The 24,039-nt window shown below is 44.6% G+C and overlaps 2 protein-coding genes across 5 annotated transcripts; both read right to left on the reverse strand.

The window, feature by feature from the left end:
- cdc14ab (cell division cycle 14Ab) lies at positions 1-16,942 on the reverse strand. 4 transcript variants are annotated; one of them, XM_046392030.1, is made up of 16 exons: positions 16,530-16,941; positions 14,961-15,051; positions 13,721-13,796; positions 12,493-12,585; positions 11,385-11,464; positions 9,285-9,351; positions 8,888-8,950; positions 8,411-8,498; positions 8,018-8,248; positions 7,470-7,608; positions 5,806-5,992; positions 5,624-5,724; positions 5,280-5,327; positions 4,969-5,097; positions 4,148-4,502; positions 1-2,204 (listed from the first exon to the last, which is right to left on the reverse strand). In XM_046392030.1, exons 1-16 carry the CDS (start codon positions 16,627-16,629, stop codon positions 2,175-2,177), a joined length of 1,878 nt encoding a protein of 625 aa, XP_046247986.1. In that variant the 5' UTR covers positions 16,630-16,941; the 3' UTR covers positions 1-2,174. The 4 variants fall into 4 exon arrangements, with proteins under 4 accessions (XP_046247986.1, XP_046247989.1, XP_046247988.1 ...); XM_046392031.1 differs by lacking the exon at positions 1-2,204 and adding an exon at positions 2,447-2,927 and having other exon boundaries at positions 16,530-16,942; XM_046392033.1 differs by lacking the exon at positions 4,148-4,502.
- A 2,327-nt stretch (positions 16,943-19,269) lies between these two features.
- rtca (RNA 3'-terminal phosphate cyclase) lies at positions 19,270-23,699 on the reverse strand. Its single transcript, XM_046392677.1, has 11 exons — positions 23,520-23,699; positions 23,274-23,374; positions 22,334-22,477; positions 21,376-21,499; positions 21,224-21,282; positions 20,996-21,137; positions 20,648-20,769; positions 20,481-20,539; positions 20,106-20,200; positions 19,593-19,697; positions 19,270-19,493 (listed from the first exon to the last, which is right to left on the reverse strand). Exons 1-11 carry the CDS (start codon positions 23,568-23,570, stop codon positions 19,395-19,397), a joined length of 1,101 nt encoding a protein of 366 aa, XP_046248633.1. The 5' UTR covers positions 23,571-23,699; the 3' UTR covers positions 19,270-19,394.
- Between the last annotated feature and the right edge of the window lie 340 nt (positions 23,700-24,039).

The following is a 24,039-nucleotide window of genomic DNA, read 5'->3' on the forward strand; positions in this document are numbered from 1 at the left end:
TTCAGGAGGATAATTATTTTATTTTCAGTTATTGCTCAGATAAATTCTGCTGTCAGATACAACAAAACTCTACAAGTTATTTTCTAACTTTTCTATTCATAAAATATTTCAATACAACATTAATTAGAGAATCAGGACATTCAGGACTGAAACAACAAGTAGAGTTCATGAGTGTGGCTGGAGATTTCATTTCAAAATAAAAGCCCTGTGCTGCCGTGTTCACACGTACATGGAGAAAAAAACTCCAGATGGGTCAAACACACTTTAAGGCACTTCAGCGAGTTCAGATCCTTCAGATGTACTCATTCATGTTGCTCAAACTGTTACACCTGTTCACAGGTAAACGGACTCAGAGGAGTCACAGGAAGTTGAAGGCTGATGTCAGCGCTCTGTCACTAAACTGTTAGCAAAAATATTTTCCCTTTAAGGACAGAACAAAACATTTACTTTGTCTGAGCTTTTATTTTGAAAAAGTCTGTTGTTTCCTCCTGAATGTCTTAATGGCTTTCGAGTCCGTGACGTGTGTGTAACATGTGTTTAACATGTATGAAACGCATCATGAAGACGTCGTCAGAGGTAGAAGACTCGAACATTACAAACGCTTTCCGGCTGACATTAAATATCCTTCATCTAAACGTAAAAACACCGAACATCGCCGTTTCAACCAATCAGAGCCTTAAGAACAGCCAATCAGCTGTCAGACAGCCAGAGTCAGATCCTAAAGACGCAAACAAGAATTTAAATATTTTCAAATTAGCAGGCGTCACATTAAAAGGAGCAGCCCAACATTTTCTATAAATCTCCTTGTTCTCCGTTTCAGCCTCTTTGGATTCACTGAAGGAAAACAAAAAGTTAAACTTCTATTTAGTTAATTTAGTTAAGCTCCGTTTAACAAGGCGACAATCAGTGAGGATATGAGGATATTATTGGATTTTCTGCAGAGTTTAAAGTGTTTAAAAGTGTTTCATTCGATTTTGTTCGTTTCATCTGACACAAAACAAAAACGTCACCGTTTGGTTTTAGGACGCACAGAAATCGTTTTCACTTGGTTTCCTGCTGCTGTACAGACTGAGACTAAACTTTAACTTTAGCTGCTGCTTTAAAACACGTCTGAGCTCAAGCTTCCTGCAGTTCGTTGGCCCTTTTACACCACAACCACTAAAACACAAAACATTCAGTGCTGTATCAACGCACCCTCGACACAAATTTAACCCGATTCCTTCTGTTGATGCAACAATAAGGAAGCACAGGGCTGCTGTTTGTGTTGAGACGACCGGCCGCTACCGAGACAACAACTGTTAAAAATGTGAAAGGACAATAAATATTTAAATCAGTTGAGATCCTTCATCGTCCCTCAGATAAACAAGACATTATTCTTTTGGTGCTAATTTTTAAAATCTCATGTGCCACCTTCAGAACGCATTAGAATAAGTTCAACGCTGACACCAATTCGCTAAACGCTAACGAGATTAAACTAGCGTTAATGTTCAGTTTGTTCATTATGAGACGCGATTAACAGATTTTTAATCGACCTCAGTTAAACGTCGAATCCGTGACACACGACTCGTGTTTCCATCAGGACCAACGAGACAACCAATCAGACACTACTTTAAGGCTGAGGGGGCGGGGCCAATAGCGGTATAGTAGCGCCCTCTCAACACACACACACACACACACACACACACACACACACAGAGCTGTGATCCCCTGAGTCTATCCCGTCTTCTTCTTCTTCTTCTTAATATTAATATTATTATTGCTGTTAATTAGAAAGTGAATCAGTTTTCTGTCTGAGAACATTGACCATCTGCAGGAAGAGTAAATACTGTTACCATGACGATGGAGAGACTCATCGTTAGCCGAGCCTTCCGTTTATATATATATATGTATATAGATAGATATTAAAAAAAATCATCATCTTTAAACCAAAAATATTTCTTCTGTCACAAATATAAAATCTGTTGTCTTTATCTAAATATTTCTTCTTCTGCTGCTTCAGCCGCACACGCGTGTAGATTACATCATATTTACATACAGTATGAACAGAGTGGCTGTTAGCCTCAGAGTCCCTTCAGTCCAGACTGAGCTGAACTCCTGCTGCTGTATCAGCTTCCCTTTGAGCACCCGCACAGGTGGGATTGTGGGTAATGTGTCCTCAGGTCAGATCTGTAGTTCTAGTACTGGATGTACTCAGACTGAAGCGACTGAAAGACAAAAGGTAAAAGCAGGTGAGAAATCAGATCATGTGAAGGTAAACAGCTGAGTTTGGTTCTGATGGCGGTTCTGTTCAGGTCCGTTAGCTCAGCAGTAACAGAGAGGCTCACTTCCTGCTAACAGTCATGTAGGCTGTCTTTGTCTTGTTTGGACTTTCACACACAGACAGGACTTCATGGTGCATTCATGTGCAATTTTTTTTTTAGTCAAATGCACATCCGTTAGTACTTTTTGTTCTTTCACTGCAGCATTTTTAATAATTAGGTGTAAGAATCAACAAGATCACATTTTTTTTCTACATACAGATTTTGAAAATCCTCCTTAAAAAAAATCATCAAATAGTTTTCAGCAGCCTGAGAGGTGAAACCCGGGGCAAAGGGGCCTTCCATGCTGTGGCTGTGAGGAGGTCAGGCCCCCCGAGGCCCCCTGATGTGACGGCTCTGCTGCTTTACAGGGCGACCACGTGGAGACAATTTGAGTCTGAGGTTTGAGGATGTGACGTCCTTCTACTTCAAAAAAGCATGAAGGTTCTTCGGTAAGTAAGATGTCCGTCTGCACCAGCATAAAACTGCAGCATGTGGGTGTCTCGGTCTCCCTCTGATAAAGGGTGTCCACACAGGGACAGTCTGCCGTGTCCTCACTCAGACCTCCTCTGAGAAGCCTCCTCCGCTGTCAGAGCAGGAAACTCCTCAATGACGATGGACCACATCGATCTGCAGGTCAGACTGAAGTGTGAATGCTGCTGATGTTCAGGTGTTTCACCGCTCACTCCGTTCGGGACAGCAGACTTCTGTCCTCGTGGCTCATTTAAAGCTCAGCAGCAGCTTTGCATTGGCGACGTTAGTCCCATAAATCAACATATTGAAACACACCAGCAGGAAGACGCAGCAGGTTTATCACAATGTTAACACATAATGTTAAGTCACACACATTAGTTTTATAAACATTTGGAAATCAGTCAAGCCAGAGATTTTCTCTTCCACGTGTGCCAGCTGAAGGTGGAGTCAGCGATTCTGGACAAATTACTGACATTTGAGCCCAACAGTCAAACAAACACACCAAAGAAAATCTCAAGGAAATTCAATCGAATGCAACTGGACTTAGTTATTTGTCTTTGAAGACGTTTCACCTCTCATCCAAGAGGCTTCATCAGTTCATGAACTGATGAAGCCTCTTGGCCTCCATGCAGCCTCCAGTTGCATTCGATTGAATTTCCTTGAGATAACCATGACCTGGATGAATGAGAATATTCACAGGCTTACACCAAAGAAAAGACGTTTAATTATAAGGAACGACTGCAAGGTGTGCTGTACCAAGCGAAATATTTTGCCACCAAGTCGGCGAGGTAATATCTCTGATGTGGCTCTGCTCTTGGTGGGTGAGGACGCAGCAGAGGACAGACTCTGTGACATATTCACAGAGTCTGACAAAACGTGGTTTGGCTTAGAACAGCTGACTGCACCTTGAAAGCTGGAGGACTTTGATTAATCTGACAGCTCATGAAGGGTCCGGGTGACGAGGTGTCTCATGTTAAGCATGATGGAGAGCACAGATTGAGTTTGACGTAGTGACACCAGGTCATGTGACCTCTGACATGAAGCTGAGAAACCACAGAGATCAGAAACACGCTGGCTGCGTCAGACACGACGACCCTGAACTGGTTTTATTCTCTTCAGCAGGTTTAACTCTTGATTTTAAAACCTCCCACAGGGATATAATGTGATGATGCAGGTTTGTCATCAGTTCTCTCTGGAGCTTATTTTCCGTTTCACACATGTCTGTCTGTCTGTAGCTGCGGTCAGCGTGTTGATGATGTCAGATCATGGAGAACCAATCAGCAGAGAGAGAGAGAGAGAGAGAGAGAGAGAGAGAGAGAGAGAGAGAGAGAGAGAGAGGGGGTGGAGCTGAGCTGCTGCTGTGTCAAAGGACTTACAGGTATGGAGCGGCTCAGATAGCGTCCTGACGGGCCCTTCAGAGCGCTATAGGGCCCCGGGGCCCTGTATGGGCTGAAGTCCAGCGGCCCTGGCCTGCTGCTGAGGGCGAAGTTGGAGCCTGCAGCAGGGGCTGCAGAGCCCCCATAGAGGCCGCTGTTGTTGTTGACCTCAAGCTGCACCCCACGATGACTATTACCATAGCGACACGGAGAGGGCGGGGCCATGGGGGAGGGGGAGGGGCTGAGAGACACAGAGGAGGAGGAGGATGGTGGAGGAAGAGAGGAGTAGGCAGTGTTTGTGTTCTCCTCCACATCTGCACTGTACAGATCACTGAGAGAGCTGGCCAACCGAGAGCTGAGGATAAATCACAGTTAATTCAGGCTTAAGCCTGACTTCAGGTCAGTTTAACTGAGGTTTAAATCAGGTTTAACCTTTTTCAGTCAGATTTCAACCTGCATCAAGTCAAGTTAAATCAGTGTGACTTTACACCTGACTTAATCCCAGTATAAACCTGGTTCACATCATTTTAAATCAAGTTTGTGGTGGGTCAAACAGGAAGTTTGGTGAGTCAAACAGGAAGTCGGGTGAGGCAGACAGGAGGCAGCACTTTAAAATGCATCAGCTGCATTTTAATTTATACTACAATATGCATTTTAACTGCAATCTGTTGCTGTAATGCTTATTGCATAGTGATGGTAGTGACGTTTTCTTTTGGTTTTTGTTTCATTTGTTTCATTACTCATCTTGTATAGTTTAAGGTGACCTTACATACAACGTGCTACTGATTATTATAGCTCTATATAATTGTGGCAACACTGACCTCCTGATGTTGGACACTGAGGTCACTGGATTTCTTCCAATCCTCTTGGCTGCAGCAGAAGCAGAGGATGCTGGGAATTTGGAGGACTTGAGGGGGGAGACAGAGCCTTGTCCTACACCCATTGACAATCTGCTCACATAGACAAAAATCAAATCAATAGCTGATTATTAATTAACCTGCCGATTATGTTGTTGATTAAATGTTTTGTCTGTGAAATGTCAGAGGTGTTCTAAAACCTGAAGACACTCTTCAGATCTCTGAGTTTGTGTTTATCGATGGATTTAAAGTGTCTCTGCTGTGTGCTCAGTTACCTGAGCGGCTGTGAGGCTGATCTGTTGTGAATCTTCATCTCCTCCACTCTGAAAGAAAACATGTCGGTCAGTCCTTCATGGGGTCTGGATTTCCTGTGCTTTCTACTGCATGTGGTGCTCAGTTTGGACTTCTTCAGTCTGATGGAAGACATCTTATTTGACAGCCGAACAAAGTCCGGCAGGATGCTGACCTGTCAGACTCCATGCAGAATAAGACAGCATGTACTGTATGTGACCACTACTACATCACACCTTCACACCTGCCGTCTACAGCCTCCGCCTGTGCAGCGCTTTATGCTAATATGTGTGTTGGAGGTTTTTGATTCTGGTCTTAGATCCAGTACCTGAGAGCTCCAGTGGTGGCAGGGCGGGGGGAACGTCGGCTCTTCAAGGCTCTCAGTTTGTCTCCCTGAGTCAGAGCTGGTCCACTGTCCACCGACTCAGTCTGGAGGACAAAACAAACACACCGTGAGTTGACTGTCCATGCGTGTGTTTATCATGTATATGATTTATATGTGTGTGTGACCTCAGTCAGACGGTCGCAGCTCGGGGATATGCACATATTGCTACTGTGGGCGGAGTTTGTTGAGTTGTGGGCAGGGTTTAAAGTGAGGTCATCCATACTGGTGATGAGGTGAGAGACCACCCTCTCCTCCAGCTTGGTCTTCTGTGAACGCTGGCTGTCACCTAGCAGCCACATGGCTGACTGCTTCCTGTAAACACAAACACATGCTTTAAGTGTGTTCTACAGATTTCACATCTTCAGAGGTTATCGTTCAGTTCAGCTTAGCTTATTGTGCTAAAAAGCAGCAGCGGATGAGTGAAGCTTTTTAGTTGTAACTGACAGACAGTGATTCCAGAAAGTGTGATGAATATTGGCCACGATAATCAGTGAGTGAAAATTAGTGAATTCCATGTGAAGACATGTGAAGACTTCCAGTGTTGAAGTTGGACTCATTGGAGTTGTGAGGACACGTCTCCATATGTAAAGATCTCTGCAGTCCAATCAGAGTCTCACCAGACTCCATTCAGATTCCTAACAAAAACAAACAACATGTCCACACACAATCTGTACAAGTATGACAGAAAAACAGCCACGGTGGCTCTGGGTAACACCTCCACTGTGCTGTCTGAGTCCTGGTCCTGGTCTGAGTGCTGGAGGGAGGCCAAGCCAAACACAGTGTGTGTGAGTGCATCAGGAGACGCAAACTGCCACCACAGCACAGAAACCGAGAGGCCGAGATAAGCAGCAGCTCTGTGCTACATCATATACTGTAACACAGCGGTCAGCACAATGAAAAGGTTTGTGATAATCTGATGTGGGCTCTGCTGGACTCCAGAGTTAAGACAAGCTCATGTTTTAGAATAAACAAGTGGTGGAGATGACGACAGGGGTTTCTCTGTCCGTCAGTCTCTCTATCTGAGTCATTAGTCGATCAACAGGAAATTAAAAGGGGCAACTTATAAAATACGCTGCTCACTATACGGTTTGCTATAATTTTCTCTGCCCGCTGCTATAGCCAATAGCTACCAACAGCTTAGTTAGCTGTGGAGCTAGCAGTCCTATAGCAGACTGGATTGTGATTGATCTTGTACCATGGGAGGGGTCACCACAGGCAGAAACTGAAGGTGTATGGTTGTATTTTTCTGTTTAGTAAGGAAAACAGCTGAGTTTGTTTCGCTTCCTTATATCGGACTAAATTCTACGAGAGCTTGTGAATGTGGCAAACTCGCCATTCGTATTCATCTCTCAGCTGACAGTACGGGGGCCTCTAGAGGTACACAGTGGTATTACAGACAGGACGGGCAGCGGCTAGCTGGTTAGCATGCTAACGTTAGTAGATACCTCTGCCACACAACACAGAGACACCCGTGACATCATAACAGCACGGTTGTTTTTTCACAGACTGTCGATAGCGTGAGCTCATTTTTCAAAACACTTTAAACTACAATTCAGGCCACATCTTACAAACTGCACCTTCGTCGTGTGGATATGTAATGGATAATAATGGTTAGCTGGCAGAGAAACATGATTTGTGTAATCTTTCACTGTGAATATTCACATTCACATGATCTGACCCCTGATGTGTACCAGCTCACATTCAATTTTTATTTATTCATAAACAAAAAATGAAAAGTGAGAACAGTTTCAGAGTACCAGGGAATTATTTAAAACCATCTGTGACTCACTCTTCCAGGAAGTTCTGCTGCGGTCCAATCACAGAGCCTGGTCTGCAGATCCTGATCCAAGCGATGCCCTCACCTGCCGTAAAGCGGTAGTGTTTCATCAGGTAACAGCCAATCAGAGTGCCCGTCCTGCCCAGACCAGCTGACAGACAGACAGATGAACAGATGGGTTATACAGATTTGCGCCCCTGCTGCACAAACAGCCGGTGAGTCACTCTAAACATAGTTAGATGAGCAGTGTACAGGGTACTAAACAAAACTCTGAGGTACTTTTACTTTGCTTCAGTCTACATGTAAACGCATCAGCAGACAGCTTTCATCTTAGGATGATCTCCATGAGGGCCTGCATCACATGTGAGCTCTCACACTGAGCTGATTCTGTATCAGACGTGTCACACTGCCCTCTGCTGGACACTTTGTCCATACTGTCACGGTTCTGCAGTGGACAGACGTGCATGTGAGCAGCAGAGGACGGAAGCAGAACTGAAGGGACAAACCAGGACAAGACGAGGAAGGACACAACCGCACAGACAGAAACAGGAAGTCCTTACCTTTGCAGTGGACAGCCACTGCTCCCTCTGTACTCTCACAGATGTGCAGGAAGCGGTGTGTGATGATGTCACTGGGCGTGCTGCCATCCAAGAAGAAGAGGTCATAGTGGTCGAAGCCAGCGTCTGTGAAGCGTTTGGAGTCGTAGATCTTCTTGTTCAGACGGACGACGGTGGTCACATTGTGTTTCCTGAAGTATGGGAAGTACGCCTCCGGGGCGTGGAGGGGGTAACCTGCAGGGGGGCGGAGCAAACACAAGTGTTAAAAAGCAGCCCAACACCACACACCACTACAGTTTTCATGAAGACACTCAGGGACATGGTGCAAGTTCTTTGTGTGTTCAAGTTTCTCCTGTTTCAGGTCGTTTCCCTTCAGCCGACGGACAGCAGGCTCACCGTTCTCTATTTTAGTTTTAGGATGAGGTCCACTGAAGGCCAGGATCTTCCCCGGGACGATCCAGTTCAGATCTCCATTCTCCACCCGCTGCACACACACACACACAGAAAGGCTAAATTCCCAAAAACAAACCACTGACACTCCACAGTCTACAGCTTTCACTGATGATAAATGTTCTCTTATGAAGCTCGTCTGTAGTTATCTAATATTTGTTCTTGTATTTTCTTTTTGTACTGTTTGATCTACAAATGTTCTTGAAACTTTGCCCTGCGTTTGGTGAACTTGTGTGACTTGTTGTGTCGTCACATCACCTAACAAAACCTCCTGAAAAGCTGAGATGACCTTTTGACACGTCAAAAGGTTTTTCTTCTCCTCCCTAAATAATATATGACTCTGCAGCTCTGCAGCGTTCAGGAGGAAGGCACTGCTGCTGCTTTCATTGTGTACGGGCAGCCAGTACTGCTGTTGGTTTTTACCTCGTAGTGTTCGTACTCGTCCACGTTGAACGCCTCAAAGTCAAAGAAGCCGTGTTGCAGAGCCTGAAACACAAGCACATGACGACTCAGACTGTGGGGAGCGAAATCATTCAATCTGACAAACAGAACACAAAATGTGACAAGCGAAGAGCTACGAAGACGAACCAACATTAAGATGTTTTCCGATTTTCTCATTCAAAAAACAAACATGAGCAGCAGCCAGCAGATGTCACTGTTTATAAGCAGAACACACACAGTCTCCCCGAGACACACGAGTAAGGACATCAGTGGTTCAAAAGAAAACCTCCTCTGTGAGAGCAACTGGATCTGAAGCTTTCAGATTAGAACAGAATCAGTCCGATGGATCCACAATGGAACAGGGATCAATTAAACTCACCTTCCTGATGCCCTGCAGACAGTCCAGCACTGTGAGGTTGAAGGTGCAATTCCCAAACGAAGCATCCCTGCAGAGACAAAGACACACTGATCAATACACACCTTCTGATCAACTGTATAGATCTCCAGCTGAACCTGACACACTTTATGATGCTTAACAAACCGTGTGCAAGATCCCACTGAGCAGCTGCGCAGTCATTAGAGCTGCACAGTACAATCAACACACACACACACACACACACACACACACACACACACACACACACACACACAACTGCAGATGACAGGTGCAGGTTGTGTTGGAGTATAATGATCAGCTGAGAATGGCAGTAAGAACTCTGCTGTCCCAGTTACAAACTGGTTCTCCAGGTTCACGCAGGGTCCTGGTCTGACTATCGGGAACAGTTGTCAGTTTCTGTTTTTTTTAGCGCGAGAGTGTGTGACATCATCACTGACCAACGCTGAGAGGACACGACACACTCAACTCAAAGGTCCACTTCACCAGAGCTTTTGATGGGGGCTCGACTGAACATCACCTCAGACAGTCAGCATTTTTATGAACATTAGAACGATTGCCAATAAAATCAATGAATCTAAATATGCACCACTTTGTCTCTGAGCCTGTCTGTAGCGACCACTCTGTGGTCTCAACGTCCCACTCACAGCACCCTCTGACAGGTCACACATCATGAGTAATAACCTATCAGCATGGAATAATGCAGATGGAGATACTAAAGGCTTTAAACTACTTCTGAAATATATTCAGCAGAACACCCGGAAAATCCCGTCTTTAAATAAACTCAATACAAACAGAAAGTTCTCACTGTCATCAAACTTTAAGAACCTTCGTTTGTTTGACAGGAGGGAAATATTTTCGTCATTTAATCTCTCAGATGGTCAGTGAACGCTTCACTGTTGTCTGCCACTCAGGGGGCGTGGCCTCCTTATGTTTAATCCATCAGCAGCCTGCAGAGAACTCAGAGAACTCCTCCATTCAACAGCACACACTGCTGTTATATAACCACTGAGAGAGACAACAAGCCCTTTATCCTAGAGACACACACACACACACACACACACACACACACACACACACAGAGTGATGAAAACAACTGAAGCTTCAACATAACTTTATTCCTGTCCACAGTTAAACTTTCAAACAAGGTGCACAACCGCTGATAGTTTGCAAGTATGAGTTTGTGGTCGAGCAGCTCTAAATGGCGACATCAAAACATAAACAGACACCACGTTCCTCATGTACCCTCATGCTCTGTGCAGGACCAGAGTGCTGCCTCTCTTCACGTCGTGGAGGACAGGACATGAGTGCAGTGCAAACTGCTGAATCAGTCAGACTTTTAAAGCTTAACATTTCAGCTGGTGGGTGTGAATCCACACAGAAAACACGACCACAGCACAGAGCCTGAAGTGAAGGATCCCTTTCAGTTGGCTCTGTTCTTACAAGCTAACGTGGGTTAAAGGTTCAGATTCACAGTTTTCACATCGGCCTCCATTCCCCACATCCAGAACCTTCCTTCCCTGTAAACTGCATCCTGAATTTTAACTGAAGTACCAGAGGACCTGCAGACACCTTCACCCATCACAACGGCTTTCCTGGACCGATTTTCCTAGTCGACAAGTCGTTACACGTTTGTAATACCAATTTACAGAGTGAGAGGACCACCAGCAGCTCGGCTAACTCGGCTAACTAGGCTAATGGCAGCTACTGTTGGCGGCGGTTAGCTATATTCCACACTAGGGCAGCTGACACATTTTGCAGGACCTGCATGTAGTGAATGTAGTTTCCATGGGAACAGAGCAGTGAAGGCTTTCATCGTACTGCCCTGCCCAGTCATGTGATTGGCTTTCAGCCTGTAAGGGAGCAGAAGAGGGACAAGCAGCACAAAACACGCACAACCTGAACAACTAATAAAAACCCAGTCGACTAAGACTCCTCTCTGACACACGCTTTAGATCTTTATGCAGAACTTTTTTGATTGCGTCCCCTGAAACGGCATGAGGATCAGACCACCTCATGCGCAGTGTGAACAGGAGCGGGGATTATAGCAGGACTGCACCTCTGAGCGGAGGTGAAGGCACTGACCTGAAGGGCAGGTAGGAGGCGTTGGAACCAGAGATCAGCGCTCTGTAGGCTTCCTCTGGAGTTTTCTTCAGGTAGATCACCTGAGAGGGACAAACAGGTAAATATCATGGAAATCAGACACAGCTTCTTCATGCTAAGCTAGGCAGCAGCACTCATCTCTGTCCTGGATCCACCTGATATTGAGATGGCAGGTGAGTTGTTGTCTCATCTGGATTGTGGTAATCAGTAATATGGAAATATGGAGGCTTAAAAACAGCAATTCATGTTTAAGAATCATGAATTTTGATATCATCATCATCAACTATTTCTGGTATGACCTGGTGGACACGGTAATAACGTGATCCAAAGACACAGTCACCCCTGTCAGTGTTGTCAGTAGGTCTGACAGCATCACAGTCAACTGGCACTTCAACAACATAAAATATTCAGCACAAACAAAACACACCAGGAGAGACAGAGTGTGTGTTTGTGTTCTGCCTGACCAGGTCAATCTGTTCTACACTATAAGGACTAAAGTATTGGGACACACATCTTTATTACTGGATTCAGGTGAGGAATGAAGCAGTTTCTCAGGGTTTGGGCTCGGCCCCTGACTTCCAGTGAAGGGAAATCTTAATGCTTCAGCATACCAAGACATTTTGGACAATGCTATGCTTCCAACTTTGAGACTGTGAGCCAGGCCTTTTGGTCCAACATCAGTGTGTGACCTCACAAATGCTCTACTGCATGAATGGGCACAAATTCCCACAGAAACAACATGTTGTGGAAAGCCTTCACAGAAGAGTGGAAGCTGTCACAGTGTATATATAGTGTACCTGCAGATATCTGTACTCAGACTGCTCTTCATTGTCAGTAGAAGCATATTAATGAGACATTCAGAATCTCAGTAATGTCTAAAAATAACCTAAAAAGTGTACAGTGTACAGTCATGAATTTTCTCACTCCTCTTTTTGTTTTTTAACCCCCAACTCAAAGTAAGTTGATCATCCACAGAATTTAGGAACTTTTGTAGATGTAAACAGGAAGTAAAAAGTCCTGCTTTCCACTTTCTGACCAATCAGAACTTTGTGTGCTGCTGAGACAGGAAGAGACAATGATGACGACTCACGGCGTAGCCTCCAATCAGCACGGCGGCATTGGATCTCTTCCTCTGGTCAAAGCTGGTGTAGTGAACGATTCTCTTCCTGGTCAGAGTGAACGACTGCACCAAAGAAGAAGAAGAAAAGGGTTCACATGACTACAGACGAAGCAGAAAGACAATCTAAGAGTGGAAAATGATCAGTTTGATCAGTGCCTTAAACTGTGACTGGCTTTTAAAGGACTTTCTGTTTTCTGTCAATGTCAGGCTCAAACTCAAACTCAGTCTGTCCAACAAAACAAGACATTTTCACTTTGATTTATTGATGGACAAAACCATTAAATGATTCATGGAAAATGACAGCTTTAAGTCCTGAGACATCTTGAGAGAACAACAAGCACCTGCAGATTCTCACACTCAACTGCTAAACGGTCATCGTTGTGCATTTTCTCATTAGAGACTCCCTGCTGACCTCAGTGTGTAACCTCATCTTAACTTCAGATGACTTCTCTCACAGAGCACTGGTGTGTTATGAACAGATTTCTCCTGAATCAGACCAACAGCATATGTAGTTTTCACGATATAAAAACACAAGGGAACACAAACATTTCATCTATGGGAAAAGAAAAAGTACGAGAGGACGCGTGGAGGCGTCCATCCTCGACCTGATCTCCTCCTTTAACAACAGCTGATTATGGAGTTTGTCCTCCATGTCGCTTCCTTACTTTGCAGTAAACTGCCAACATGAGGACGTCGATGTGAATGATCGCAGGCTGAAAATCCAGACCGTCCAGGCGACTGGTCGCCGTGACAAATGACAACAGTCGACCGGAGGAATGTTGTCACCATGGCAACAAAAAACAAACATACAGCGTGAAGCTTCAGTGTGACTTAAGCTGCGGCGATCAGTCGATTAATAAACTGACTGAGATTAAAATTGTTACAGCCTTTATAATAATAATCTATTAATCCTTTCAGCCATTTTTTTAAAAAAACAAAACTGTCGAACATTAATGTTGGGTTTAGCTTCCTAAAAGTCAGGATTTACGGCTCTGGGAGACAGTGACTGTGAGCATTTTTCGCGATTTGTTGATTTATAGACTAAAGGATTTAGCGTAAAAATAATGTGCAAATGAATCGCCAATGAAGATGAAGTCTGGCTGCAGCTGTAGGTGTGACAGCCTGAATGTGATCTCTCCTGTTGCATTCTGGACATTCCTGTTGGGGCAAGTCAGCAGCAGCAGCAGCAGAAACTCACCTTGAGCTTCTTGTTGAGTTTGCAGCAGTATCGGTACAACATGGCCAGATTGAGAGGACCAAAGTCTGCATAGAAACTGGAGACACACAGTATAACTTATTAAAGTGCAGGGTTCAGATGTTCTGGTTATTGATGTTTCAGGATGAAATTTCAAATCACAAAAGCTGCAATTTCATTAAAACTTAAACACTTTCACACTTCAGTTCTGTCAAGGATATCTCACTCTGCGTGTTTTTGAACGTTTAATGAAAACATGGAGGAGGTTGTCTCCACTCTTATTTCCTTCAGTTTCAGTCAGGTGGCAGCAGGTTGCTCTGCAGCTGCTGACTGTGAAGGACAGTTTTAAGTTCATCCCTAATCAGACAGAAGATTTGACTCTGGAAGCTTCTACAATGAGGCCTTTTGTTCCTCTGGGAGGTTGTCATCAGTCTCTTCTTTGAGTTTGGCACTGACGTCCCAGTCAAAACACGGCGTCTGGTTCAGGAATGTCCAGTAATCCTCAGTGTAACATGACGTCATCCATAGCCAATGGCCACGTCGATCTGTGTCTTCGCGTTGTAACAGCCTGTAATGTTAACGCAGTGACGCGGGCCGATGTGAATTGCTCCAGCGCTGAATGGTCACTGGTGTTTCTAGAATTCTCTGACGGGATCTTTATCAGGTTGTTAAAATCAGCGCAACAATAAAATCAGCCTCCAGCCACTGACTCACGTAAACTCCCTGTGGACATGATGGATGGTATCTCGGTGTGGAGAACAGTCTGAGCTCATCCTAGCACCACTGCTTGGTGACATTCCACCAAGATTCCCTAAATACACAGCAGAGGAGGAAGAGGAGAACAAGGACCCGCATTCCCTTAGTCGCCTCGCTTTCTGAAGCCAGCTGTGGGGGATCATCACTGCTTGCTGGTGGTGAGAAAGTGTCATCCACCAACGATCTGACGTGCAGAAGTTGTTCTCCATCGCATGACAGTTCACACGATGTTAACACGAACACCAAGAAAAAGTTGTTGGCACGGCTGCCGCCTCATATGATCTGATATGAACTTTAGACACATTTAGTACACATTTCAAATCAGTGGCGGGTTGCGTCTAAGAACACCAAAAGAAGAAGAAAACTTTATTGTCAACCTGAGGAGAAAACTGGCTTTGTCTCAGCAACATGTCAGATACTGGACAAACGTCACTGAGGAACATAAGTGTTCATGTCTGCACACACTCACTGAATGTGTTGGACTTACTTTTCATAGAGGAACTCGTCGTCGGTGCAGAAGTAGTGAGTGTTTGCGGTGCTTTTAGGTTTACTGCGCAACGTCGCAAAATACAGACGCTCTGTTAGAGACACAGACAAACAGGGTTGTGAATGCATATTCACTTTTTAAAATTTTAGGACACATTACATTTGAAATCTACATAAGAAAAACTGCACCCAAAAAAAATTAGTGGCAATGTCTATAATTACAGATAAACAATCTAAATCTAAATAACACTGCATACACACACACACTAGTTGGACATTTATTCTAAACACACTACTTGCTGTTAAGTATCTCTCACTGCCAACAGACAGAACTGTTTGCATGAATTTCCAAACACTGTCAGGAGAGAATAAAGCAACCACGCAGCAGAAAAGCAGCGGAACAACAAACATGCAGTTAAAATCATTTCAGAAATTTGCGGAAGTAAAACTATAAAGGAAAGAAGCATGAAAAAAACAGTAAAAGTTGTTTTTTCTATTCCCTCTTATCTCGACCATCGTCTCATCAGCCGTCCTGACAACCAGCAGGAAATAAGCTGTAAAACTAAACAGGATGAACATGAGGCAGCAACACACAAACCAAAGTGTTTATGACAGCCAGGAACGCAGCAGCACACTGTTTCAGTACACTTAATCTCATTATGGCTGTCTTTGTTGGTCAGTTATTGTTCTTCACAGCTGTAATGAATGAATGAATTAATAAATAATTAATGAATTTAAGCATCAATAAACTGGATCAAAAATATTCTTCAGTCAGGGAGCCACGAGAATTTCCACTTCATGGTTGCATGCTGTGTGCGTAATATCTGTTTGATGTATACTAAGCCATGGTGTTCAGGTGAACTCTGTACACAATCTTAATAAAAGGCTTGTGTGTTTGTGAAAACAGTTTAAACCTGCAGTGATCCTCCTGTTCAGACTCAACACGTCCGCTCAGAACCAGGAGGACAAAATGTGTCCCTGTCGACCAAACACTTCAATAGGAAATTAGCTGGGTAATATGAACAATTACAGTAACAAAAACCTGGTACAACATTTATCTGATTGATGAAACTTTTAGCTATTAGAGATAACATAATCGGTTTATAAATCTTTATCTTCACTGACAGGTTTACTTTTAAAAGAAGCAACTTCTTTTTACATTCATTTCAGTTTGCAACCATTTTAAACCCTTTAATAACTACACACTTATATAAATAATATTTAAGTTGCTGTTGTTTACCTTTAATATTTTTTGTTAATCTCTCTTAAACTCTTGATATCTGAAAAAATCTGGTGAATATACTGTATGTACATTTGATTAACTCATCATTAACTTCTAACCTTAATAAATGTAAACTTTTACGAACTTTGTTATTTACAATCTAATGTCATTATTTACGCCAACTCTTAAGAAACAATTAATGACGACTCGAATATTCTGAGCTCTTCTTTAGCTCAAGCTGCCACGTTTATATCGTACACTTTTTAATAATCAATATAATCGAATAATAATGTTCCACCGTAAAACACTGTGATTAAACTGTGTAATAAAGTGTGCTTTTAAAGTTACCTTTGATAAACTGCGCGGCTCCCTGCAGCTCAGGGTCCTCTGCAGTCATCCTGAACAGGGCAGACAGTACCGGGGAGTGCCGGACTCCTTCCACTGTCATGGGTCCGTCTAATGCCTGGTCTCTCTCACCTCTACCGGCTAGCTTCAGAAACTTTTTAAAGCGCTAACAGCTCAGTTAGCCATGGGTAGGCTAGCGATGGAGCTAGCAGACGGCTGAAAGGAGTGTGTTAAAAAGTTTTAAACTTTCTCCTCAGTTTCCCATCAGTCTCTGCGGCTGATCTGCGCTCACAGAAGGGTATTTCCTACAGTTTCCGTTGTTTGGTTTTCCGTTTTTCATCGGTAAACATTCCCGGGTTAGCATGTTAATACCGAACTGCTTGACGACGCTCTGAGAGTCTGAAACTCTGATTGACCAAATCCCTCCTTAAGACACGTTACCATAACAACCACAACCAATCACCAAACAGAACAGACTGTGCTGCCTTCGCGGTCTGCTGGGAAATACAACAAATAGGACGTACATGTATCGAGAGGACTAAAACTCGAAGCAAAACGTGTACGTTTATGAAACGTTTGATACGATTGAATAAGCAAAAGTTTTGTACACTTATTGGTAACACTAATGACTTAGTGACAAGGGACTTTTACACCCCAAACCTCTGGCAGTTTCTCATCACTCATAGCAGCTAAATAATTATAACACAACTATCAGTTTAGTGAAACTGATCCACCTGTTCTCAGGACAAATACCTGCCGGTTCAAAACGAGGCCATTCGCTGGACCTTTACTTTGTCTCGACCTCGTCCTGCCTAAGCTGAGCCGACCACATGATGTCAGCTCTGGAAACTTGATGAAACAAGATGAATGTTGCTGGAGTCGGGTGAGATTATCTCAAGAGAGATTGCAGGTTTAAACCCTGAATTACTTCTTTAAAGTCTGCCGACCCTCGAGTTTGTGTTGTGATGATGACATCGGAATCTCACCTGCAATCAGAGAGATCCACACACGGTTTGGAGCTGGTCCCGGTCCAGATCCTTGTCCTGGTCCTAATCCTGGCTGGAGGATCCGGGGCCCATCCTGCATCTTCCAGGCCCCGGCATCCGCCATGCTGCAGGGTGGTGTGAGCAAACTGTGGGGACACAGCTGGGCTGAGCCAAGGAGGTGTCAGGTGACCTGGATCGGGTTGCTCCTGGTTCCAGAGGGGACAGAGGTGTGAGTTTACAGCCTCCTCAGGTTTCAACACACATTCAGGTCTGAGTTGGACTTCCTGCTGTACACACTGTACATCAGCTCACCTGCTGCAGGTGAGTTAAAGAGGTTAGAGGGACAGTCTACACGACACCACGCTGATGACATCACGGAAACAAGACGGGAACCACAGGAAGTCCGGGTCCAGCAGGGGAAGTCTGTCCCAAACAGGTCACTGGTCCTCATCCTGTAGAGACAGACAGACAGAAACATGTCCTGCTACAACTAGAAAACCAACTACATCACCCAGAATTCAACACTCTCACAGCAAAACTAACCCCATTATTTACTGCTGGAGACCCTCCAGAAAAATACAAAGGATGAAAAGCTGTGAAAACTTCTTACATGTCAGAAACGAACCAAAAATCCTAATTATGATTTAGTCTTGTGATCCTCATCGATAGCTCCAACCTTTACTCACGATCATCACGTTCAGATTTGTGTGTGTGAACATGACGGTTTCCACACCTCATCCCTGCTGCTGTGCTGAATGTTGTAGAAGGGACGCCTGTGGTGCTGCTCATCCATTCATATGGTTCCCCTGTGAGCTGCAGCATTTGGAAACATCAGACCACACTTCGCTCCTGATGCTCAACAAAAAGAAAAAACTCAGCGTCGTCTCTTTCCCAGTTACTGATGACAATCTGCAAACCTCGGTGTGAGCAGCTGCATGGAGGAACTATTTTCTTCAGGTGTCAGAATGAATCTACTCAGGACAGCCAGGCTGCTGTTGCAGAAGAAAAACTTATCACACCAAAACCCAAGATTTGTTCTTTTTAATAAAAAAAAACAGAACATTGAATGTTAATTGTATTTAACATTTCATATTTATAATTTCACAGGTTTAAGTGCTGGAGACAGGATGTCTCCTGCTTCACTGTAAACTCAGGGTAAACGTTATAGTGGACCAGCATGGGCTTACAAAACTCCACCTCCTAAAATGAGATTTTGAATGAGGAACATTGGACTTTGAGCCTTACTCTGAGACTCTGCACATTCATCGTTCAGCAGAGTGAAGCTCAAACATTCAGCTGAAGAAGAAGAAGCAACGTTTTCACTGGAGGGAACTTTTATTTATTTTCTCCTTTTAAAACTGATCAGTCAGCTGAGAGTGAGCAGGTGTTCACATCTGCTCCACATCCTCTGCTGAGACAAAGTGCTGCTAGCGCCCTCTGGAGGCTGCAGATAGCATCACAGCCACAGCCAAGATGAGGAAAACAACAGCACCTCAATGAAAAGCAGATTATTTTCTGCCACTCTGAACATCTCACAGCACCTGAGACCTGCCAGGTTAGGACAGACGCATTTAACCAGCATCCACAAGCCTGATTTTGACCTCATCAAAGGCTCTAAGGAGGCTCTAAAAGACACTGTCCTGGTGCATTATGGGGGATGCAGGATGCAGTGAGGCTGGCTCACCCCCACAACCCCACCCGTATGAAGAGGCTCAGTGAAACCCTGAGCAGAGAACTGAACAGAAACAACACTGACAGCCGGAAAGCGTTTTATTTATTTATTAAAGAAACACCCTGAGAGACAGAAGCTGAGAGGGTCGGCCATGACGGGAGCAGCTACCGAGTCCAGTAGAGAGAGAGTGTGTGTTCAGTGTGTGCGTGGCTACAGGCTGGGGTTGGTCGCTCCCGATCCTTCACATTCGATGATGTAGGTGACGTTGCTGCTCAGCTCGTCTTCAGACTTTGTTATTGTGAACTTTGCCTGAAAATGAAAAAAATGAACACATTAATCTCTGCACCATTTTAGCAGTTCAATGAGGTAAAAGAATCGGTGTACATGTACACAGTTCACGTTTCTGACCTGAGTCAGCTGCTCTGCGATGTGAATGGCCGTCTGTGTGTGCAGCGTCACGGCGCCGGTTCGAATCCGAGACGTTCCCTTCGCCAACGCCATGAAGATGATGAGCTGAGGAGGAAGAGGAGGTCAGATCCGTTACGAGGCTTTATTTGAACATGTTGCTGCACACACACGGTTCTCATCTCCCTGACTGTTACCATGGAAATACTGGTCAGCCAGTGTCGCTGCTACCATGGAAACGGGGTCCACATTTGTGTATCCACGTTGCATGCAGCTGATCAGAGAGCAGAATTTAGACTGGACCAAAACTACAGACCAAGTCAGAAATCTGATTGTGAAAAAGTCCAGTTTGTCCTGGTGGTCACTCCAAGTACTGCAACAAAACAAACCCTGACATCCGCCACCATCTTTAGAGACGTGTTTCCAACTGCTGTGGCTGCAGAGGAGCCCAGTTATCACTTCCTGTTATTAATATGGAGGACACCTGGAGTCTGATGTCCACTTCTTGTGTCTCACCTGGTCCTGCAGGAATTCGTCCACACAGCCGTTGTGTCTGATGTTTCTCAGCAACATCTCAGCAGCTTCAATGCCAATTTTATCTGCATACACACCTGAAAAGCACACACAGGTCAGGATATCCTGGTGGGGTTCCTGCTGTACTGCAGTGCAAACCGTCACACAGCATTTTAATGCTAAAACAATATTCTCCCATGTGACCTGACGCAGGCTTCAGGTGACAACGTTGGTCTACCTGTGTGTTTGCAGCTTTGTCTCTTTGAGCACGCACACACACAACATCATCTTCTATCAAGTCACTGTGTGTGTGTGTGTGTGTGTGTGCGTGTCAGTCAGAAGTGTAGGTGTGTTTGTCGCTGCAGGTGATGTCCTCACCTTTCTTCCCCAGAGCCGAACCTGCAAACACACAACCTGTCGACGACTCTGCGATGATTCTGAAACACAGAGAGGACACGGACCAATCAGAGGGCTGCAGCAGAGGACAACTCTGTCACGCGCATCCATGAATGCAGCAGCGATGTCATCGGGTGGGCGGAGCTTACATGATGCCGTTGCCGTTCCCGCAGGCCTTGTCCTTCTCCTGCAGCGGCTGGATGTTGATGTAGAGCTCTTTGATTTCCTTCCTGATGGTTCGAACGGCAGCGGCAGACATGTCTTTAGCCAACTGAAACCACAGACACACAACTGACAGGATCAGCACGACGCAGTGATCAGTCACTTCCTGGTACGAGTCGGATGGATTCGTATCACTCGTTATTCAAAGTTCTTCTCCAGCTCCAGTGTTCAGATGACATTTACGATTTAACAACTTATTCTGTATGACATCAGACAAAGGCCTGACATCTGCACAGCAGTTCAGTGTGCTTGTGTGTGTGTGTGCAGAACTTTACTTTGAAGGGCAGGACTCCGGCGACGAACGCTCGGCCGTAGATCTTGGTGATGGTTCCTCTCTCGGTCATGGTGACGGGCTGCAGCTCTTTGACCGGGTTCACTGTCACCATCACCTCACCTCCACCTTTAGGATAGTAGCCCCTAACACACACAGACACACACAGTCACACACACAGAGCCGGGACACCCTTCTACCGTTTGTACCGACTGTGAACATGAAAACTGACCTCATTCTGATGTCACAGTCAAAATGGACCCCAAACTTCTCCACGATTGGTTTAAACACCTGAGGAAGAAAACAACAAACGAAAAGCTCAACACACAAGCAGTCACTTTGCACAGAGTGTGTGTGCGGTGTGTCCTGGATGTGTATTCAGACCTTGACTGTGTAGTCGATCTGAGGCGCCATCTCTGCGTTGGTTCCTCCCTTCAGACAGAGCTGTGAAGAAGCGTCGGCGAACAGAGCGCAGGGCAGAGCGACCTGCATCAGCAGACACACACTCCTGACACACACACACACACACACACACATTAATATATTTCATATACACACAGGAATGGAGTCTTTAATGGGCAAACTCAATTAAGATGGTGCTATAATTAAGGTCTGACGTTAACTAATCAAGAAAATACAGAACTTTTATCTCATCAACTCCGAGTCGAATTAAGTTAAGATTAAGACTTTATTCTGTGAAGCGTTGCTGATAATCTCACACCAGAGGAGAAAGATCTCTCCACCTGTTGTATCTCCAAGGGGCGGAGCCAGCGGTCTCTGCCTCTTTCACACACACGCACACACCAAACGGACATCAGACATGCAGCCAGGACAACCGCACTCCACCTCACGTTGCCTCAGTGCGATGTGTCAGGGCTCTTAGTGAACCAACACTCAAAAGTCTGGTTACACTTCAGAGTCGATGCTCGTTGCCATAAGTGCAACAACTATTTTGCATGTGAGAGCAGAAACACAAACATCTGGACAAAGTGCATCACATACGACCACACAGCTCGCAGGTCATCCGCCATCAAGTCCACACAGAATTAACTTGTTTATACACACACGGGTTAATTATCAAAAGTGACTGTTAGCAAGCTGATTGTTTGGCTAATACACAGCTGTGTTCATAAACTCAATCTGAACATCACAGCTCCAGTTTCAGCGCAGACCTGCACGCCACACCCACGCCGCTCCGCTCCAGTGGGGGTTTGTGTTCTGCTCGTACTCATTCAAATAGGGCATTAGATTGTGTGAACTGCTCTGAACCTTCATCTTACAGGTGATGTGCAACAGCTGGACTCCACTGTCAGTAAGACAACAGACGGACGGACAGACTCACCCTGCTGTTTGTGTGTCAGCCGTGTGGTTTCCAGACCGGATCTTTCCTGGAGTCAGACTGATGTCAGTAGAGCCTATGGTGGCTCCTTGCAGACTGCCAGAACACAGATCTGAGACCAGCTGAAGGCCACTCAGGTGCTGCGGTCTGAGGACATACACACGCACATGTCAGCGTTTCATTGTTTTATTAACTGTTTAACTCCATCATCAAAGTGCGCTAAAATGCAGTGAGCGATGATTTACGGTCGTTTTTTAACTGCTGAGGGTCTTCATGAAACCATTTCAGACAGACAGCCGTTAAACCCAAGACTTCCATTCAGAATATGCACAAACCTGACATATTTGGCACTTTGCGGAGAGTTTATAAAATAGATAAATATTACGAAAATTGTTTTCGGACGCTTAGAGTGTTCTAGTAAAATCGGCACATGTATGATCCACACAGCACCAAATTTTAGTCACAAAACTGAATGTAGAGAACTGCTGCCCGATGACGCCGCACACGGAGTTTTCTGGAAGAAAGACTGCGACACAAAAACTGAGCAATAGTTTGGTGTTTACGCTTCACAAATCTACAAGCTGCCACATAAAGGATGAATAGCTAATTCATAATTCAGAGGTTGTATAGGTTCACCAATAACTTAGAAAATAATTTTGGAAACATTTTGCATTGAGTCTGGTCGGCGTCATCTTTCTCCATAGAAGCTGCACATATTTTCTGGCTCTAGTTTCCCCAGCAGCATCATCCAAACCGGGAGGCTTTTAGCTAACAGGAAAACTAACCCGAATTCGGTCTGCTATGAAATACAAACAACATATAATCATCTAATGAGATAAACATTAACATTAACACTGGGAGCGTTTAATTTTTATTGTATTGTCGACTCAACTTCAATGAATAGGCTAACGTTAGCCTGCTAGCCGGCGAGCCGCTAACTCACCTGAGACCCGGTGTGCTTCTGCCGGCTCGGATTTTGGTGATTTTGATGGAGGACCCAGTGATACAGCTGAGCGCCGCAGAGACTCTCAGAATCTGTCCGCCCTGCAGTGAATCGACACCGGGGGAACAGAAGAGACGTGAGTCAGCTCAGCACCGGCTGCTAACCGCTGTTAGCCTTATGTTAGCATGTGAGCAACGCAGAACAACAGCAACTCATTCCTCCTGTGCTTAAAGTTTGAGTACTCACTCCCTCCATCACGCTGCCGTCTATCTCCACCGCCGCGGAGTCCATCTTCATACGAGACTGAGAGCTGAAAACTTTCACACGGAAACGTTGCAGCTGAACTGCAGCCTCCAGGACTTTTCTTCTACTGTTTATGATTCTTCTTGGTTTGGAACTTCTCGGCGTCAAGTTATGCGCGGAATAACTTAGACCACTTCCGGTGGCTTTCAAAATTAAATAAATTTTTGTTGGAGGTTTTTTTTTTTAATTAATTAAGTAATTAATTAATTTAATGGCTTTGCTGCATGATGAATTCAGTGTCTTGGTCAAATGATTTTTTTAAATTAAGCAGCTAAACACAATCACATTGGTTGCTTCTATAATGACCTGAATTGTGATAAATATTGCACATTACTAAATAATGTTATAAAAAGACAAATTATTACCACATACTCCACATGATGTTGACAGAAAGATGTTTTGCCAGTTTATTCTTTAAAGCAAAATACCCTTACATTATATTTCTGCTAGGTACATCTAACAT

Source organism: Scatophagus argus, chromosome 6 (assembly GCF_020382885.2).
Source record: "Scatophagus argus isolate fScaArg1 chromosome 6, fScaArg1.pri, whole genome shotgun sequence".
Classification (NCBI taxonomy): Eukaryota; Metazoa; Chordata; class Actinopteri; family Scatophagidae; genus Scatophagus; species Scatophagus argus.

What these genes read in the sequence shown, in the direction of transcription:
- rtca (XM_046392677.1), bottom strand. Translation starts at nt 23,570, where the DNA reads ATGAAGATGGACTCCGCGGCGGTGGAGATAGACGGCAGCGTGATGGAG. An exon ending in AGAAGCACACCGGGTCTCAG is followed by an intron (nt 22,478 to 23,273) that starts GTGAGTTAGCGG and finishes GTATGTCCTCAG; the next exon opens with ACCGCAGCACCTGAGTGGCC. An exon ending in GACTGTGACATCAGAATGAG is followed by an intron (nt 21,138 to 21,223) that starts GTCAGTTTTCAT and finishes TGTGTGTGTTAG; the next exon opens with GGGCTACTATCCTAAAGGTG.
- cdc14ab (XM_046392030.1), bottom strand. Translation starts at nt 16,629, where the DNA reads ATGACAGTGGAAGGAGTCCGGCACTCCCCGGTACTGTCTGCCCTGTTC. An exon ending in TAAAACTAAAATAGAGAACG is followed by an intron (nt 8,249 to 8,410) that starts GTGAGCCTGCTG and finishes GCCCCCCTGCAG; the next exon opens with GTTACCCCCTCCACGCCCCG. An exon ending in AGTGGCTGTCCACTGCAAAG is followed by an intron (nt 7,609 to 8,017) that starts GTAAGGACTTCC and finishes TCTGTCTGTCAG; the next exon opens with CTGGTCTGGGCAGGACGGGC.